The following is a 19633-nucleotide window of genomic DNA, read 5'->3' on the forward strand; positions in this document are numbered from 1 at the left end:
GTTTTCTGCTAATAACAAGTTTTCTTTTTCATTGTCTCAGTTTTCTTACAAAAATAATTTGTCTTATGGGGGTCTTGATCCCTAGATTGGTTTCTTTGGCAGCCTTTCATGTCAATTTTTTCACAGGACTGCTCTTTAGTAAATTTATCACTTACAAAAAAAAATCCTTCATATTGAGCCCGTCAGTCTCGCTTATACATAAAGAGGCTATGGGTCTTGGCAATTGTGTATTGAATAATGAATTAAGGACAGAGTAAATACCTTTTGCGCCCACATTTAGCAATTTGTTTCCCATTACTTCTCGGATAATCCAAGTTTTCATTAATCTGATGTGGTCTTGGTCCCATATTAACCTTAGATTAGAGACTCTAATGCAGTTAAAAGTAAAATCACGTCAAGACCAATTCAATAAAGTAGCGCTTCAGTGTATGACAATGAAGTGCTTAATGAAACTTATCGATAGATCAATTACAACCATTTCTTTTCATTGAAAACTATTCTGAATCAGAATCGAAATCAAAAAGCAAAGAACACATCTAAGTTTACCGAAATAAAATAACTTGAACACTAACCAGCATATGAACAACAAAAATAGTTTTTTTTATTTCAGTCACAACAACCACATACAGAACTTTTTTTTATGTATAATATGTATTATATCTTCCCATTGATTAATCAATAATTATAATAACAATGAAAAACAGCATCTTCATCGTCGTCAAAATCAAGTTTGATCCAAATATAACAGCTTAGATGCATACAACTCTACTTGGACACATAACACGACATCCTCTCCCTAATATCTATAAACTAGAATACATTTTTCAATTAACATATTTCATTTTTTCATATATGTATATATATATTTGTGCATTTTTCATCAAATATAATTGAATAAGTAAAAGTACAGACTGATGAGGATATGGACAGAAAATACAATCTCGTACCTTCAATAAAGCACACAAACAGTACCACTCCGTTACGTTATCAATAGTCTCTCTCAAATCGCTATTATTTTACAATTCTTCATGAAGCAACATGATCGTGATTTTTGATATATATATGATGAAATGTTTCATACAAGCTCTGCTGTTAAGTACTACATCATTTTTATTAACTTATGTTTCAATACATTGTTTTATTGTATACAAAATTAATGATGAAACATTTTTGGGAGGCAAAAAAAAACTATATATATAGGTCAGCACCTCGACCTATGAGCTTCCTAACTTTGCATGTACAGGGTAGTCATAATTAAACTGACCCTACTCACAAGGAAAGGATCCCGAGTTGGCATCTTCAAGAAGTTTTGAAAAAATTACCCCACTACTCATTTAAATGTGCACAAAAATATAGAAAAAGTGCAGCATAATTTTTAGGGATAGAATATTTATGACCTAAAAACCAATAAAATATGCTCCATAAAAAAATGTATTTGCGCCCTAAAAAACATAAAAATAAGCTTTTATAAATATATTGACCTTATTCAATTGAGAAAATTCGGGAAATTTCAGGAAACTGCTTATCACTGTCAAAGGTGCACAAATGAACTCACCGAAAAGTAGACAATCATTGCCAAAAACAATGCAAGAGTTAATTAAGTAAAATTACCAATTACTGCTAAAATCGCCAATCGTGGGAAATGATGCAAGGGAAGAGAGAGCTTTGGGGGGGGGGGGCCACCTCACTGTTTTGCTGAAGTATGCAAAATAATGCTCCAAAATATAAAAATATGCTTGAAATTCTGAAGCTCTTTGAAAATGCCCTAAAATTCTGAAAATGTTCAAAAATGCCCTAAAACTACTGAAAATCATGAAAAAAAAAGTTCTCTCATGTAAAAATAGTGGAATATGCAAAGCCATTGAAATCTTAGCCCTAGTAATTATTATGTTTCACTCAAAAAAAAACCTATCAATATTTTGAATGCCAATAGAGGCCGAGAAAGGACTTGAAAATCCTGCAACCATAGTGTTAGAATGACATCATTCAAACACATGAACAGTGAAGACAAAGAAATTGAGGGGGGGAAACTAACTAGCTCCTATAGAAGAGAGAATCTGGAAGGGGGAAAAGAAAGATGAGATCTAGAGCAGTGTTTCTCAACCTTCGAAAGCCCACGGCCCAGTTGATTTCATTTTTGTGAGTGGAAGGCCCGGTCATACACATGACTGTGAAATAAATGGATAAAAAAATGAAGCTGTGAACCACTCACGGCCGGTTAGACTGATGTCAGGGCCCGGTAAAGGGCCGTAGGCTGGCAGTTGAGAAACACCAATCTAGAGTGTATGTGAAAGTGGGGATATTTTTTAGATATCGCCAAGAAGTGTGAAAAGCAATAAGTAGCCCGTTTCGATTTTTAAATATTTTTTTGCTGCTTTAATAACTGCACTCCGCATTTATTTTTGTGTTTCTGGGTGAGATGAATGTATTTAAATTGGATGGCTTTTCTTGTCAGACCTATGTAGAGCCAACCGTTCTGTTTGATGTATTTCATTGAAATTTGGTATATACGTTACATGGACCATGGGGGAAAAGAAAACCGTGATAAAAAATGATAGTTCAGATTTCAACCCAATCTCACAAGAGTTATCAGATGAAAAAGTGGCACATTTAATTTAAGCACTTTTTAGAATTTTCCTAATCCAAATTATACAGGCCACAGTGGAAATGACTCAACCTTCTAGAAATTGCCAACTAATTGCAAGAAGATTTTTTTACGATTGTGTGAGCTGATAAATGTTCTCTTCCCCCCCCCCCCCAAATGGAAAATAATAAAACAAGGAAAAGAAAAAAACTATAGAGTTTCTCTTATTTTTGCTGTGCGCAATAATTCTACACTACCTCGAAGGTAGGTAATAATCCTACAAACCTTTCCCGTTCTGTTATCGGACAAAGAAAAGCTGACTCCGCCCACTGGCAGGTGATTGACAAGAGACGGGAAGGAAAACATGTTATCAGGAGTAGAAAACTTTACAACTGTTACCCGGGCTTGTCAATGCCGAAATGAGCGGGTTTTAAGAACTAAAAATATATTTTGTGGTTGCCAAAATAAAGTGAATCAAGTTAAACGAGATATTTTGGGATTGCAGCTGTAATGGTTAAGAACAAGAAACACAAATTGCAAACATTCAAAACATTTTTACAGTCTATTATAACTAACGATGTAGAAAAAAAAAGTGTCTGGGTAAGGACATCCTGGAAACTCCAAAGCAGAATGTTTTGCATTGTTCTGCAACAAGCCCTCAGTTGACTGAAAATGTTCTGCGGCAAAAGATTCCCATAACAAAAATTTTTCTACATAGAAAACTTTTTCCTTATTTTCTTTAAATCTTCATGAGATAGTGCTGCATTAATTTTATTTGCACCAGATGGGGGAGCGGGGTTCATCTGGTCTTGGTCTTCCTAGCAGAATTAATTGTTCTGCAGCACATGCCATAGTTTTTGGTATATTCAGCTTTAGGACTGTGGACACAATGTATATAGATTGACAATATAGTTTGAACAAAGTTTGATTCTCAACATATATCAATTTCAAGAGGAAAAAGTTAAGTTCATAAGTCGAGGCACCAGTGTGTGCTTGAATTGTAGCTCTCAATCTATTTCCAATTATATATTTAAAAAAAAAGACTGGATGCACAGAGCAGCAACACACGAAATAATTCTGAACATTTTTAAGAAAACTTCATCTCAAAAATAATCTCAAAACAGTAAATAGTTATATCCCTTTCAAGAAAATGACATGAAGATTAAAAAAAAGTCATCAAATAATAAAAAATCATCTCACACAACGGAAACTTTGGTTTCATGTTCCATTAGTGTTGCCACGCCCGATACTCCCTTTTTTCTTAAATTTTAACCCTAAATTTTCATTGAAATACATCAAAAAGCTCAAACACATCATTAAATTCACATGATTATCTCCCTTGTAAAAAAGGCCACAAACATATGGCGTTTGAACTTCTAACAAATATATTTTCAAGCGGCAATAAAACCAAACACACGCAGTGAATCACCAGGATGAAATATTTTCTAAATACTATAAAATAAAAATGATACATAAAGAAAGAAAATAACTGCATGACTGAAACAAAAAAACTAAATTAATCTTCAGGGTTTTCCGAAAAGCTGATAACATAGATATATACATACAAGCATAACAAAAACGTCACATTAGCGATCAATTGCACCAGCAAAATTTCAAACAAGCATTTTCAGATCAGTTTCAACATTATATTACATTCAACTTCGCTAAGGAACAAGATTATCGGAGGAGAGAGGGTGGTGGGAAAACTTGGAAGAAGACTCTTATAAACTTAACCGATCGCTCCAAACTTTTGATTGATTTCAAACATAACAACACAAAAAAATCTGAAACAGGACACACTTTTCTCAATAATCAATTCAAGATCATTTTTCCAGAAATAACAATTTTACAACAAATAAATCAAGAATTTGTACCCTTTTTTTTTTTTTTACTTGCTGCATCATGTCTCTGTTACACATTACACATTTGAACTCGACTGTAATCCTTATTTTACATCGGGAAAAATAGTCACAGAGTTTAAGCTCTATACAAGAAAAACAAACAGCGATGAAGATGATTGATACAGATTTTTTGTTTTCTCATTTCAATATACAGCTCATACATCAAAAGAGTGAATTATCATTGAAGTTTCACATTTAGTTCATGCATCACTAAACAATTCCATTTCACGTTATATACTCAATCTACTTCAATCTATTCAATCTACGCTTGAAAGTTTGACTTACGAAATGTTTTCTACAATAACATATGCCTCTCATTAAATGTTTTAAAAAAATATGCTTCTGAAACATGACTTTAACACTGACCATGTGACAACTAAAATTAGTCCTCAGAACAAGAACTAAAAATCCCAATCAGAGTGAAGTTACATATTTAAAAACCAATTTATTTTAAAAAAATTCCCAGAAGAACCAATTGTAAATACAGTGGACACCGCTTATTGGAATCATGGATTATCATTCAGGTATTTTTATTACTTCCACAAAATATGGAACTGAGCTATACAATCACACTGGAAAATTATTTTTTTATAGTCTTCAGGTTTGTTATCTTTTTTCTCTCGTCCAAATTTTCTTTGTACATTTCGAAGCTACAGTTTAACTAGAACCCCCAAAGTTAGTCATGTACCTTTAAAAGTATGTAAGAGGTCAGAAGGTGTACTTCCTTCCGTAATTCATGATGCCCCAATCAGGCAGTAGTCACTGCTTTCACATTCGCTTTCCTATAGAGAAACCAAATAAAATAGGTAAAAAAAAAAACCCCTTCTTTCAGTTCTCTGTCACTTTCTTTCAGTTGATCAGTTTTATGGTTTTCAGCTGAAAGACTCTCAAGGGAATTTACCACACACAAGAAAATGCTGTAATCTACATGAGAACAAATTTAACTCCTCACAAATCAAATCTCAACTACTAAATTAAATTTAAAAAAAACGGGATCTCAGCTTAAAGCAGGAGGGGGGGGGGTCCTGTTTTAGAGCAGTATGATTTTGATATAAAAATAAGTCAGCGCAATACAGCAGCAGGATTGAACATTTAGCAACAAATTCTGTGTATAAAAGTTATCCGGTTTTTCATGAGAGACAGAACACATGGCTATCATATTTCCGTTTGTTTCATGGAACTATAGTTATCAATAAGTTATTAATATCAGAAACCCACCACCTGAAGATCCACTAGCTGGCCAGCAAGAGGAAGAGAGCCACTTGGGAGCCCACTACCCACACAGAGGCCAAATGGTTGCACTTTAAGAATCACTCGTGGGAGGGCAAGAGCTGTGCCTTAAGGGCAACTGTAGCAAGGCAGCACCCTGAAAACCCAAACCAATTAGGTAACTGCTTGTGAGGCGGCTGAACCTTAAAGGTTAGGGCACAACTGGCCAAATGCTGCGACGCAAGATTGTATACTTTGTATTTAATCATTTCTGAAGGCCCCACCCAAAGATTTTGGGTTCCAGTAGATCTGGAAGACCCTGGGGATTCAGGGAGGACACATTTCCGGCACAATTCAATTGGTAGTAAATTGCCTATAATTGTGCTCGGATTGCACATTAAGCGGCGTGCACAGTAATACCTTAAAAATGAAAAAAAATACTGAAATTACAGTAATTTTTCAAAGATAAGCCTTTATATATATCGCACATATTGCACTTCTAAAAAGTGTTTTATAGCTCCTACAATTCAACCAAAGATGCCATGGCAATTTATTTTTTTCTCATTCACTGGGTATCGATCTACACAATGATCAAAACAATAGAATGACCACTTGTCGAGACAAAGTTACAAACTTGAACCACATCTTAGAGAATTGTTCTCTTTTACCACTTTCACTGCAGGGTTTGACAAATCAGGAAAATGTGCAGATCCCAGTCAAATTTCATAGGTGCTAAGCATTTTCCCCCAACAAAATTGATTCAAAACAGTATAATCTTTGATTTCTTTGGAACTTAGAGATCTTTCCCTGCTAACAGACAGGATGACATAATTTCAGAAAATTTTGTAGTCCTGAGACTTGAATTCAGTTAGCAAATATACAAAAATTAGGCACCAATCTCGATTTTTTTAATTGCAGTGGCTACCTGGCACCTGGGATTCCTGACTAAATGTCTGGAATTAAAGTAACAATGCATATAACAAATAAATGCAATGCCATTTGCTCAGAGTGCACTCAGAATAGAGTGGCATCCCATTGTCCTCTCCCATGTTTCTGGATTGCAGGTTATAGAATAAACCGGGTCCTTAATGAGCAAAAGTGCACATTGGGATAAATAAAAAAATAAAATTTTCATTTGTCTTTCTTTCAGATACTCTATAGTGGTCAGTGACATCACCAACTTCAAAGAAATAAATACAGTCATAAGGGGCTCGGAAATGGAGCTTGAATGAACAAATCTATCTCAATTTTTCTTCTATAAATTGCCCAATATGAACTGAAATCAAATATTACTTGCTATAGACTAAAAACATTCCAGCTCTGGGGCCGTTCAAGTATTACATAAGCAAATTTGTACAAATTTGTGACCCCCCCCCCCCCCGTCAGCATAATTTCATCAGCTCTGCCCCTCCGAATCTTAACACATATTGGTGGGATCAGAAACATACGCGAGAGGGAGGCATGGGGGGCTCGTGTGTCTCCTCCCAGACGAAAAAAACAATATTCAGGGCTCCCACTCAAAAAATGAGAAAAAGTAGGAAAACGCAGGACTAAAAAGTAGGATAGGAGAGGGTAACCCCCTTAGACAACATAATCATAGCATTATAGAAAAGAATCCCTAAAAAAAATTTTTTCATTTTGAATTAACTTCCCCCCCCCCCCCTAGCACTATTTCAGTCAAGCCAAAACAAAATGACAAATGACTTGGCTACAAAACCAATTTTTGGCCAAAACAGTGCACTAGCAACCACAGATAACTCTTTGCTGTCTCTCCTCATATATATATTACATTCCTTTTTGGAGTATTCCAAAGTGACGAGCTTGTCAACTCTCTTCGACAAGGCACGGCAAATTTTGAAGACATACATTTTTTAAGAATGATGCACCTTCGAGACCACTTTCGAAAGCACAATGCAAAAAATGTGTAAATTACAAGATCCGACGTATATAAGGCAAGGTGAACCAGATAGTTTTACTGCGTTGCTCATCATTTTTTAAATTTTACTGTTCAATGCCAGTGTAATCATTTTTGACAAATAAAGCACTTCCATTTCTTGCTCTTTGCTGAGCATTGTAAATATTGTTTATGCCTGTTCATGACTTAAAAATACAGAAGACAACTGAATGCTATTGGGTAGCATCAGAATCACCAAACCTAGAATAGGCCTATGTATCCAACTGCTTTGAAATGCAAACTGTTGTTTCACCTATTTGCACCATAATTTTGAATGATGAAAGTTACTGTCCATGACCACGAAGTAATAAATACAAAATTCTTTTTCCATCCAGACAGAAGTTTTTAATGACTACTATACTTGTTGAACCCTAAAACTAAGCAAATGAAAAATTAATCAATCAAATGGTCCACATATCCCCCCCCCCCTCTAAATTACCTTAAAAATGATACAATTTCTGCTTTGGTACAATCATTAATTGCATTCTCCAACATTTGTAATATTTGGCAATATATCAATAATTTCCTGCTCAATTAAAATCAATTACACAAATTTTGTCGATAGGATTTGGTACAAAAGTAGGAAAAGTAGGACAAAAGTAGGAAAAGTAGGACAAAAGTAGGACATTTTACCAAAAAGTAGGAAAAGTAGGACGAGTGGGAGCCCTGAATATTTTTTAATGTAAAAACATTTTTAAAAAATTAAAATTTCGAAAGAAAATACCTTTATATGTTATTATAATAGATTTCTGTTAATTTCAATACTATTTGAAAGGTAAGAACTCAAAATTTCTCTTTAAGAAATTCATTGCGACCCACCATATATGGTAAACTCTTGACCTGCAGACCGAATGTGGCCCTGAAGGTTATAATGTGGCTTGCCCCCCTCAAATCCAATTTTGTAAAAATGCACTAAGCGCCACATTTACAGATCGTTTAAATGACCTGTGTCACAATTCAAGAGCATTTAAGTGGCTTGTGGCACATTTTCAGATCACTAAAGTAGGCCCGTGGCACATTCAAAGATCACTTAAGTAACCAGAGACACAGTTCCAGAACACGTAAACGATCCGTGGCACATTTAGAGATCCCTTGAGTGAATGATGGCAGAATTTTAGAGCACTTAAGCAGCCCCCGGTGCGGTTCTACTTCACTCAAGTTACCCGCGGAACATTCCCAGATTTACTTAAGTGATCCCGGCATAATTACGGATCACTTGAATGACGCGTTGCACAGTTCCAGAGCACTTAAGCGGCCTGGAAACATTCCCAGAGCACTTGAAGGATCCGTGAAATATTTAGAGATCACTAAATGGCTCTGTAAAGGATTTATCATTAGAGAGAATGTTAGTTTGGGTGCCCACAAACTAGCAAAAGATTTTTCTCATATTTGGTGCACCAAGTAAGATGCCATCAAGAATATTTCATATTTTCATAAAGGGTGGTTGGTGACGTAAGCATCATCCACATCCCCCCCTCCCGTCTTGTCATCAAAAGTCAGCAAATCGGAAACTCCCCACCTCCATCGATGCTGACGTAATACTTGAATGACCTCTCTCCAAAAATGTGTGTGAAGGATGTGATTAGAAATTTTGTTTAAGTCTACTTCATAATAATTCAGACTTTTGTGGAAAGGACTATTAAATTTTTCAAATCAGACTCAAAAAAACACTTTGATAAAATGTAGATGAAGTCATTGGATTCCCAAATACATTGCTATTCAATTCCCACATCAGTACCACAATCTAAGGGTGTCTTGCAGTAAAAGTAATGCAAGAGAAGAGTGAGGGAGAAGGAAATGCACCAAATGGTAAGATGCAAAAAGCTCACATAAATGCACGAATAGGTTCCATTATAACTGATCCTGACACAGCCACTTCTTCAGAGATAAAATGGTATTAAATTGTCCCTGTGGTGACTTGACAGACCAAAAGTGTATTCAGCTAGAAAGCCGAAGCTGACAACATTCTTATATTTTTCTTGTGAGCGAAACTATTTTTAAACCAAGCCAATTTATTTTTCATGTAAGTGCCAATATTTCAAAGACATACAGCCTTATTTTACATATGAAATTTTTATTTTAATATTTTCAGGATACTTTTAACTTTCCCCCCCCCCCCCTAAAATCAAGGTACTAATGTAAAAATTCAGTACATAGGAAAATTGTGTTTCTCCAGAAACTTTTTACCCCTTTGATTCTTTTACCATTGGCTTATCTTCAAAAAATTAAGGCAATTTAAAGGGAAAAAGTTCATTTCTAACCCAGAAAAGTAGATGTGTTCAATGGATTCAACAACAACAATGTGCAATAGTATCTTTAAAAACCATGAACAATGTATATATAAAAGATAGAGTGAAAACAATGAAAGCTCTTAATGATCCGTATATTCTACAGCTAAAAACAAAATGTGTTAAATCGCAACAAATCCACAATAACAATATTTTGGCATTGAGATGGCAAACAATGGACACAGAAGACGCGAAAAAGAGTTACTATATTAATGACGACCTACACCAAACAGATTTACGATTACATTCTAGATTAATCTAGATTACAGCAAATGGCAGGTAACAATACTGGAACGGATTTAACAAGCCATAGACTTAGAGAAAATTAACAAGAACAAAATAACTTTTCAAAAAAACCTCCAGAAAAACAAAAGAAATGCTTTTAAAATAATCGACATAATGTTTTATATTATTGACAAAAATATATTTTTTTAATTAACAATCAAATTAAGATTTAAACATGGCGGTAGACGTAAAAAAAATCAGTTATTCAAAGTGTGCAACATCTCTAATACACTTATATATCAGTCAATGTTCGGTGCAATAGGAAATAGAAAGTGCATAAAACTTTGAACACATCGTCGCCAGTCAAGAGATTCTGAAAGATTACCACAGCAAATAGGGAGAAAAAGACACAACCATATGCATACACTACGATTATACAGACATGTACAGATGGCAAAGAACATTTTGAAAAGAAAAAGAAGAGAAAAAAATCAGCCATCACACCATCTTGAAATACAATGGACTCAAATTTGCAGACACATAACCATCACATCACAATCATCAATCACACTTCAGATATCACCGGTTTTTCACAAGCACATTTCAAGTATTGCACTCTCTCTCAAAACCTTATATATAATACTATATAGCTTTACGTATCTCTTTCCAGGTACACATTTCACGTCTGTGCATTGGCTTACAATCATAAATACTCTCAACAATAACAAATACTTCTTCACTAGATATATTTATTTATATGTATATCTAACTTCTACCATTTTTTTTTTTAATTTTTTTTTTTCTGAAGGATATAGCAGTACCATTTTTTTTCCACGAAAGTCAATAGTAGCTCACCTCAGCAAACAGGCAATAGAAGCAGCGACAACAACACGAAGGAAACGACTCAACAACTTCAAAGCACAAGTGCACAAGAAGCACCTCCACGGCTTCTACTTTGAAAAGGTGCATCCAAGGTGCACATGACATCATACAAGAAAAATTGCTCATAGATGCAATTTTCATATTTATTTTAACTTTTTTTTTATATATATCTTACTTGTGAAGATCATATTTCAAGCCTCCAAGAATCCACCACCGTGAACTTTAAGCCTTAGATTCGCATTCTCGAGCGATATGACCAACTTCACCACAGAAATAACACTTGCTGCCACCACGTGCATTGCGGCAATTTCTAGCTATGTGGCCTTTTTCATTGCACCTGAAACATACAACCATACACATAAGCTTTTGCAACATTAAGAATATCAGATTAAATATTGAAATCTTAAGAGAAATTCAATGATACCCAACTGGTTTTAGTGCCTCTTTTGGTCTGGACACCAGGCTTGCTCTTTTTTTTTTTTTTTTTTGTATGGAAATTGATTGTGTTTGACGCTATATTTCAGGAAGTGTGCAACACAAATAAAAGCCAATGGTATTTATTATTGTCCAACACAGCATTTCTCCACCTGTGGTCAATGAGGATACAACAGGCTGTCCACAGGATGAAAATATTATTCTGATTGAGCAAAAATTATTTAATTATACTGTAAGCACCTAATATTGATATTCGCATAGCTTTGAATAAATTAAGCCCACATACTGTAAATTAGTGATCAGTTGAATTGTTCTGAAATTTTAGTGACCTTTGAGTTCAGAAAGATTGAGAAACACTGATCTAATAGCTATTGTTGAGACAAATCCAATGATACCTCACTGTGTGGTGTTAATACCTCTTCCGGTCTGGGCACCGGTCCTTTTCGTAACAAAATTGTTTTACACTATATATATTTTTGGATAACAGATCTCATTGTGACAAATCACTTAATACCAGGGTTTAAGATATGGTCGCATTTTTCGCAAAATGCGAAAGAAAATCGTAGAATGCGAAAGTAGTAGTAGCCACTTTCACAAAAAAACTTACAGTAGGTTACGAACCGAGAAGACATCCATCCATGAATCTTTTTTGCCAAAGGAATTTTTTATCTAGCTTAACCAGTCAAGTGGTTACGACCGCCCGTCGTAACGCTGCCATACGTAATGTTGGTGCCTACGACGCCATTTGCCGACAAGCAGACTTTTTTCTGTCTTTTTCACCAGTCAAGTGGTTAAGACGGCATTTGCCGTCGCTGATATACATAATGGCGTTGCCTACGCAACATTAACGGACACGAGGACTTTTCTGTCTTTCTCACAGATATGACGAAATAATTTGTTATACATGTGCTGCCATCTATGTACAGCCATCCTTCTACTTTATTATCTCATCACTAGATGGAGTTGACAATTATATTTCAAGTTCTGAGATTATTATTACTATTATCTTTGTCATGTTTTGCAAAAAGCTACATCCCCATCGCTTTTTTTTTTTCCGATTCCCTAGCGAAGATGAATCTGTTTTATTACTCATATATCTTTTAGCAAAGGTTCAACTAGTATGGCTCCACATAAATCCATCAACAGCATTTCTTTTAGTCACAGGACATTACGACCGCCCCTCCCTACTTTTGGGGTGTCATATTATGTCTCGACACATTCGAGCTATAAAAAAACATGTTATAAAAAAATATTTTAATATTTCAAACTTCCAAGAAAAGGAAAAAAAAGGGAAAAAGCGTGTGCATGTTAAAAAAAAAGTGGGCACTGCGGGTAACGCTCGGAGAAATTAATTGGACAGTTGACTGGTTAAACCCTGCTCAATACCCTATGTATACTATTTCTTTAGATTTACCAGACCAAATAGGTCGCATTGCACTGTAATAACTGAGATTTATTTGATTTGAGTAAATGGCACTGAAAATAAAGAACATACCTGTAGCAAACAGTATCATCATTCTCAAAAGTCGCCATGGATTCCGGACAGTCCTTGCTTATATGCCCAGTTTCTCCACATGTGTAGCATTTTCTATCATCTTTCCCAACTTCTGGACATTCTCGAGAAATATGGCCCACTTTACCACATCCATAACACTATGTTTGAAAAAATGGGCAAAATTATATTATAATTATAATATAATAAATTATAAGCATTCGCTTCATTTATTAATTTATTACTCAAGTCAGAAATAAACTACAGTAGAACCTCAATTATGAAGGTGCGGATCAACAAACAGCAGATTAACCAGGTAAGGAAATTTTATTTTCATATTAATTTCTTAATTTCTTCCCTTACCGTGTTGTTGGTGTTTTTCAAAAATAATTATTATTATTTTCATTAGTAACGTAAGGTTTTGTGAAGGTTGAAATGAAAGCAAACATTTTCATTTCATAGAACTTTATTTCTTCATTCTTTTTACAGAACTACTATCCTCACACTCTCAGAGGTCCTAAGTCAACACGTTAAAGTCGAAATGCCCAGTGATATTTATGTTGGTGCAACATCTATTATTTAAATCAGCAATTAAGGTACAGAATTCAAGGCTTTATACAAAAAATAATTCCTGTTTTTCAATCAGGGGAACTCTTGTGCCTCATTGTAATGCACTGACCCCCCCCCCCCCCGCACTCAGACTCGATAAAAAAAAAATTCAATTAATTAAGAAATTAAGAAAAAGTTCCATTCCTCCCCCCCCCCCCAAGCAGAATATAATTCCATGTCAGTCTGTCCATGCAGAATAGAGAAATCACATCTACATATACTGTTTATAAAACATAAGTTTCCTTTCTTGGATGCTATCAGTGATTGATAATCTTGGGTATATGAACTCTTAAAAGCTTTATATTTAGCTTTATATAAGAGCTTAAAGCTTTGTATTTCATTTCTGAAGACATATTTAATTAGAGGAAACAATTAAAAACTTCAAAATACAAAGCTGCTGATGAAAAAACTTGTGTTCACTGCACGGCTGTTAATGGAATATACAATAACGATTATACCGGAATTTCTGCAACCAAGGTCATGCCCCTGATAAATAACTGCCGATAAACGCTACGTAAACAAAGTCACGTCTTTGCCAGTTGCTTAGATGCAGTCACCAAGACTTTTTTTTATGGCTGCTCGATGGGAATGACCACGGCTGTCCTCTATGGGTGTTTTCCCTAACGACGACGGCAGTCATTGACGTTACGACTACATGAAAGCTTGCATAAAATCTAATTTTCTGCGAAAATCCGGAGAACTTTTAACAAATCCGGAGAATGGGAGGAAGGGTGAAAAATCTGGAGGTTCTGCCACCTAAATCTGGAGAGTTGGCAAGTCTGAACTCCCTACATTTTTCTATATTTTTTTCCATGCAGAAAATCTAGGAATAGAGCAGCTTTCTTTCTGCACTTTTTGTATTTAGTCAAGTTCAAGTCTATATTTATACCCCCAAAGATCTTCTATACTTCTTTTAATTAAGAACTTTACCACAGATCAATAACATGCATACCATTCCAGGTTACTCTTTTACTTCAATATCATTGAAATTATGAGTTAATATCTTAATTATCAATATAATTAAGAGAGGTGTATGTAAAATTACATAAAAAGAATACAATGAAAAGTTAAAACCACAACGACATAACAGTAGCTGGCTCAGAAATATGATAAAAAACTGAAAATTCCTCAAAAAAGAAAAAAATAGTAGTAATAAAATTAAAAAGTATAGCACATCAAAGATTGGGAGACAGATCATGGTTTTTTAAAGCAGTCTTAAACTGATGGATTGTGGGCTCCGTTACAATCTCACTGGGCAATGACTTCCATATGCGGGCTGTGCAAATAAAAAACTATGGTATCTTGTATTATTTTGGAAGAATAGAAGTCTGATTGTAAAATTTGTGGGCTCTTGTTGTTGAGTTGATGTAAGTGAGGGGATCGACTACTATGAATGTTAGTCCTCTCTGTATTTTTTAGAGCAATAATAGATCAAGGAAGAGTCAGTGCCATTTGAGTGGGTGTTGATTTAGGTGTTCCAATCATTCCCCATAGGATTTTTTTGCGGAGTGCAGGTAAGTTCTTTGTAAATCTTTTTTGTGGCTGTTTCAAGCTATTTGATACCTCCCACTCTGTGAGGGGACCATACAGGTGAAGCATATTCTAGCATAGGTCGTACAAATGTGTTTAATGCCGGAATAAGTATCAAGTTGCTGCATTTGCGATATGTATAAAAAATCAAATATGATAGTCTCTTGGCACGAGCTGAGATCTCACAGTAATAGCCTGAAAAATTCAAGGAGATATTTATGGGGATGCCGAGATCACTGTGTTCAGTGACCGATAGAAGACAGATGTTACCAATTGAGTACTGACAACCTAGGTTGCTGTGCCCAAGATTAATAACCACATTTTTTGGGAGCGATATGGGAAGTTTGTTGAATTGACACCATCTGTGAAGCCCATCACAAACAGCCTGAAGGTTGAAGCATGAGTTGAAGTCATGTACGTTCGTATGAAATTTTACATCATCTGCTTACATGGAAACTTGTATGGAACCCAGTGCAGGTGGGAGGTCGTGAACAAGAATTGAAAAGAGCATAGGCACGAGAACGGATCCTTGAATTATACTCCTACAACCTGCACAGGTCTCAACAGACAGCTTCCGACACGGACCTGCTGAGTTCTTCCAAACAGTAAACAGCAGTGGTGGTCAGGTGAAGTTGGTTTTCTGCGGTTCTCAACTTCGAGGCGTGAATGCGAGCTGATCGCCCTGTTAAAAAGTCTCGCAGCAAAGAGCAACAGCCCTACAACTGTATAATTATTCATTCATTACACTTCGCTCACTATGAGTTGAGAAAAAACTCATAGTTTAAAAAATTCATTGCAGATGGCAGCACTACACATAACAAGCATTACACACAAACAAACTTCACAGAAGGTTCACTATACGTACATACATTCCAACATGTACCTATTCTTTGGAGGTTCCGCAGGGGAATACAGACAAGGTGCATGTCTGGTTTAGTAGTAGTAGACAGTAAGCCACTGATAGCTCTGACAACATGTTAACCAACAGAGTTAAGTTTACTCAACAATACCGATTTTTTCACTTTGTCAAATGCCTTTTCAAAATCAATGTACATTATGTCAGTAGATACATTATTTCTCACAGCCCTGCTCCAGTCATCACGACATTGAAGCATCTACCACTGAGGATTTGACGCGAATAAAAGCAAATTGATGATGCGTTAGTATACGTCTTCCCAGTAAAAATGGCAATAATTCTTGTAGTAAATTCTGTTCGAAAATGTTTGCATCCGCATTTTTTAAGGATATTGCACGATAATTTTCAGCCAATTCAGGTCTACCTTTCTTTTCGTGTATTAGTGATAATTACATGGTGCCCAGACACCTGCCATACGACCGGAATTGAAACAGGTAAAAAATACTCCTGACAGGATAGCACTTATTCTTGAGCAGAATATCTTATAAAATTAAGCGTTTAAACTGTCAAGACCAGGAGCCGAGTTGGATTTCATTTAAATTATTATTCTAGAAATTTTGCTCTGAGTGAACATGATATGAAACTGCTCGCAGAGGTTCTTCAATACTATCATCAATATGGAAAAGATGTTAAGAAAAATTTTAAAAAAAATTTTCACCCCACACATTCGCTTTGAAAAAACCCCTAACATATTTATGCTTCAGTTTTGGACATGCATTTTCTTTGATAAAAGAGTTGACTTTAGTGAGCTTCACTGCCTCCAAAGTTTGTATCATGAGTTTGGAATCACCCTGTATGTGTGCACATAGGTATTTTTCTTAACCCTATTAAAAATGAAGAAAATAACATTCAAAGCTAACTTACTCTTTGATATGCATCTTTCTTCTGAAAAACAAAAACAAAGAAAAAATTTTTCATTATTTGTTTCTATTTCAATGTGCACTATGATCATTACATATACAGAGATGCCACTGTATTCCAATTTACCTGCGTCCCGGGACCCAGGTTATTCGAAAAATCTGGGTCCTTTTTCAGAGAAAAAAAAGATCTCTTTTTAATTATCTTGCACCCCGTGTAATGCAAAAAAAAGTTATAAAGGGTGGATTCTGCACCCCCATAGCCCAGAGCCGCATGCCCTCCCCCCAGTTGCAGCCCTGCATATATACTCAGAATTGGTAATGCATGGATTTGAAATTTAATGTATATATATTTGTGCTGTAAGTAACTGTGATTGTCTTGGCAACCAGAGCTTTTTTTCAAAGGAATATCCAACTCCAAATTGGAAAACTTGAGAAAATCATATTTTTAGCAATTACCACTGCGCAATCGCAGGTTCCAAACCCGGATTTTCACCAAATGCAAAATCTGAAGGAGGGTTATGGGGGGCCCATACCCTCTAGAAGATCAAAAATTAATATAATGGGAAAAAAATACATTCTTAATAAACTACGTCAATTTAAAATTCTTTTTAAGTGTTAGTGACCCACAATTTTTGTGGAAGAAATCCTTGGGCCACTAAAGGTGAGAAAATCTGCAGGGGAATAAAAATTCCAAAATTTGAAAATTTGGTATACGGCCCCTGATTCAGGGAAAAGCTACTAGATATCCGGCATTTTATTCTTCAATAACCCATGTTTATATCAGTACAGTATACAAAGTAGTAAAACAACCTTTTCAAGGTCGCATGATCATGATAGACTGTAAAAAGAAGAAAAAAAGGGGAGGTTTTTTTCCCTCTCTATTTTTTTCTTCTTTGAACTAAGAAAGCACATGGTGCAGAGGACGTGTCAACTAAATTTTATGCTTCCTTTTCCAAAATTCCAGGTATTTGGTACATTATAGCATGTCATTAGCATCTCCGCATATGCCAAAGGATAATATAAAACCAGGGTTGGTAAAAAACTGTTTTTTTGGTTTAAACTATAAAATTTCTGAGAAATCATTTAAACTTCTAATAATTAATTAAAATAAATGTTTATTAATGTAATTAACACTATTCCCATATTAGTTAGTCACAATAAATATTTCTTACATTTTAACAAAAACATATTTTTGCAATTTAATTATTTTTGTTTAACTTAATGGACTACTTCATAGGTTTGAAATTTGTTTTAATTATTAATCATATATATAATATAAAGATGTTTTCTCCAGTTACTTTCAGTATGCTTAATTAGGAAGCTATTTTACAAAAACTAATAAAAATTAGGTGAATATAATGTATTTAATGAAGCATAAATAATGCAGATTAATTAGTGATAATTTACGATATACAGGGTGATTATAACTAAGGTTCTGATTTCAAAACACTGTAAAACAAGAACGATTGTCAGAATGACTTGAAAATTGATATGAATATTCCTGAAGAAATGAAATTTTATTTGGTAAAGGTGAAAAAAATAATTTAAAATGTAAAATTAATGACATCATCCAACACGTGGGAAATTTGCTCACAGAATGGAAACGATAGCCAGTCATGGCAAAAATATAACTTATATATTATAGCATTGTATGATTTCATAATTCATGGAAACATCACAAAAAACGAAGTAGTTGAACAAATAACTACAACTTACTCAAGAAATGTTACATATGTTTTCCACAACATGTTCTGGCTATGAGGTTGAAAGCACAAAAATTCTTGTTCAACAACAGAATCGGAGTAGGCCATGGTCATAATGTGGATGTGCTTGCAATTCAGCTTTATTAAACCAAACGTGCCCCCCCCCCTCCCACCGTTAATATTCCTGAGGAACTTCTAACATATAGGGGATGCGCTGGAGATTGCAATTCACCAAAGTTTGCAATCTGACCACTGTTTATAACATTTTGAGATACCTCCACAGCCAGAAGTTGCAAGGGTTAACGTGCATCCTGTCAAAATGGGTCTTCAGCAGCTGCTTTGCTGGTATTGCAATGTGCATCTTGATAGAAGTTCTATCGACACACTGGTGCTGTGGAAGTGCCGAAATGATGTGGTTGCACAAAATAGATTATACTGCTGGCCAAATACAGCATCATCTACTTGCACTTTTTTTTCTTTCGCCAAAGAAAATTCCATTGCTTCAGGAGTATCCATGCAAATTTTCAAGTCATTCTGATCAGTACTTATTGTATAGTTTTGGAATCAAAACTTAAATTATAATCACCCTGTATATAGCTGATTATTTTTCATAAATCTGTTACTACTATGCAATAAAACCTTGATTAACTGGGCTTAACAGTGAAAGTATAAAAAAAAACTTGAATATTAAGACTAGGTGATAGACAGTATGAGATGTGCTACTTCTTATGGGAAAGAAAATGAAAATATGAGGTAATGTAACTACTAGTACATTAGTCTTTGTCCTTTAAGGACAGCTGGTGTCTTTATTGGATTATAAGACCACCTGTGCCCATAGCATGATGGTGTCACTACTGTTGCTGCTTCTTTGTGAAGGGAAAAAGAAACCTGATAATACACCACCATATTTAGATGTGCGATGCAATCTTTATTCATGAATTTGCTAAAGATGGAGCATCAGAATGTAGCCAAAAGTTAGAAAATGTTGTAAGAATGAGAAATTTTGACTTCTGTATATAACTTTAAATAACTAAGATACTTCATA

General features: G+C 35.0%; 1 protein-coding gene across 3 annotated transcripts in view; it reads right to left on the bottom strand.

Moving 5' to 3' along the window:
• Positions 1–579: 579 nt before the first annotated feature.
• The window catches only part of LOC149066219 (uncharacterized), a 49486-nt gene continuing 30432 nt past the window's right edge, over positions 580–19633 (bottom strand). For all 3 annotated transcript variants that reach the window (XM_089253251.1, XM_089253252.1, XM_089253250.1), the window contains 3 exons: positions 16890–16910; positions 12974–13131; positions 580–11380 (listed from right to left, as the gene is read on the bottom strand). In XM_089253251.1, the coding sequence (XP_089109377.1) occupies positions 11266–11380; positions 12974–13131; positions 16890–16910 (294 nt within the window). In that variant the 3' untranslated portion in view covers positions 580–11265. The remainder of the gene's footprint in view (positions 11381–12973; positions 13132–16889; positions 16911–19633) is intronic.

Source organism: Pholcus phalangioides, unplaced genomic scaffold, assembly GCF_987345545.1.
Source record: "Pholcus phalangioides strain wild (caught in Gottingen) unplaced genomic scaffold, Ppha-v1.0 ptg000032l_1, whole genome shotgun sequence".
NCBI classification, from domain to species: Eukaryota; Metazoa; Arthropoda; class Arachnida; order Araneae; family Pholcidae; genus Pholcus; species Pholcus phalangioides.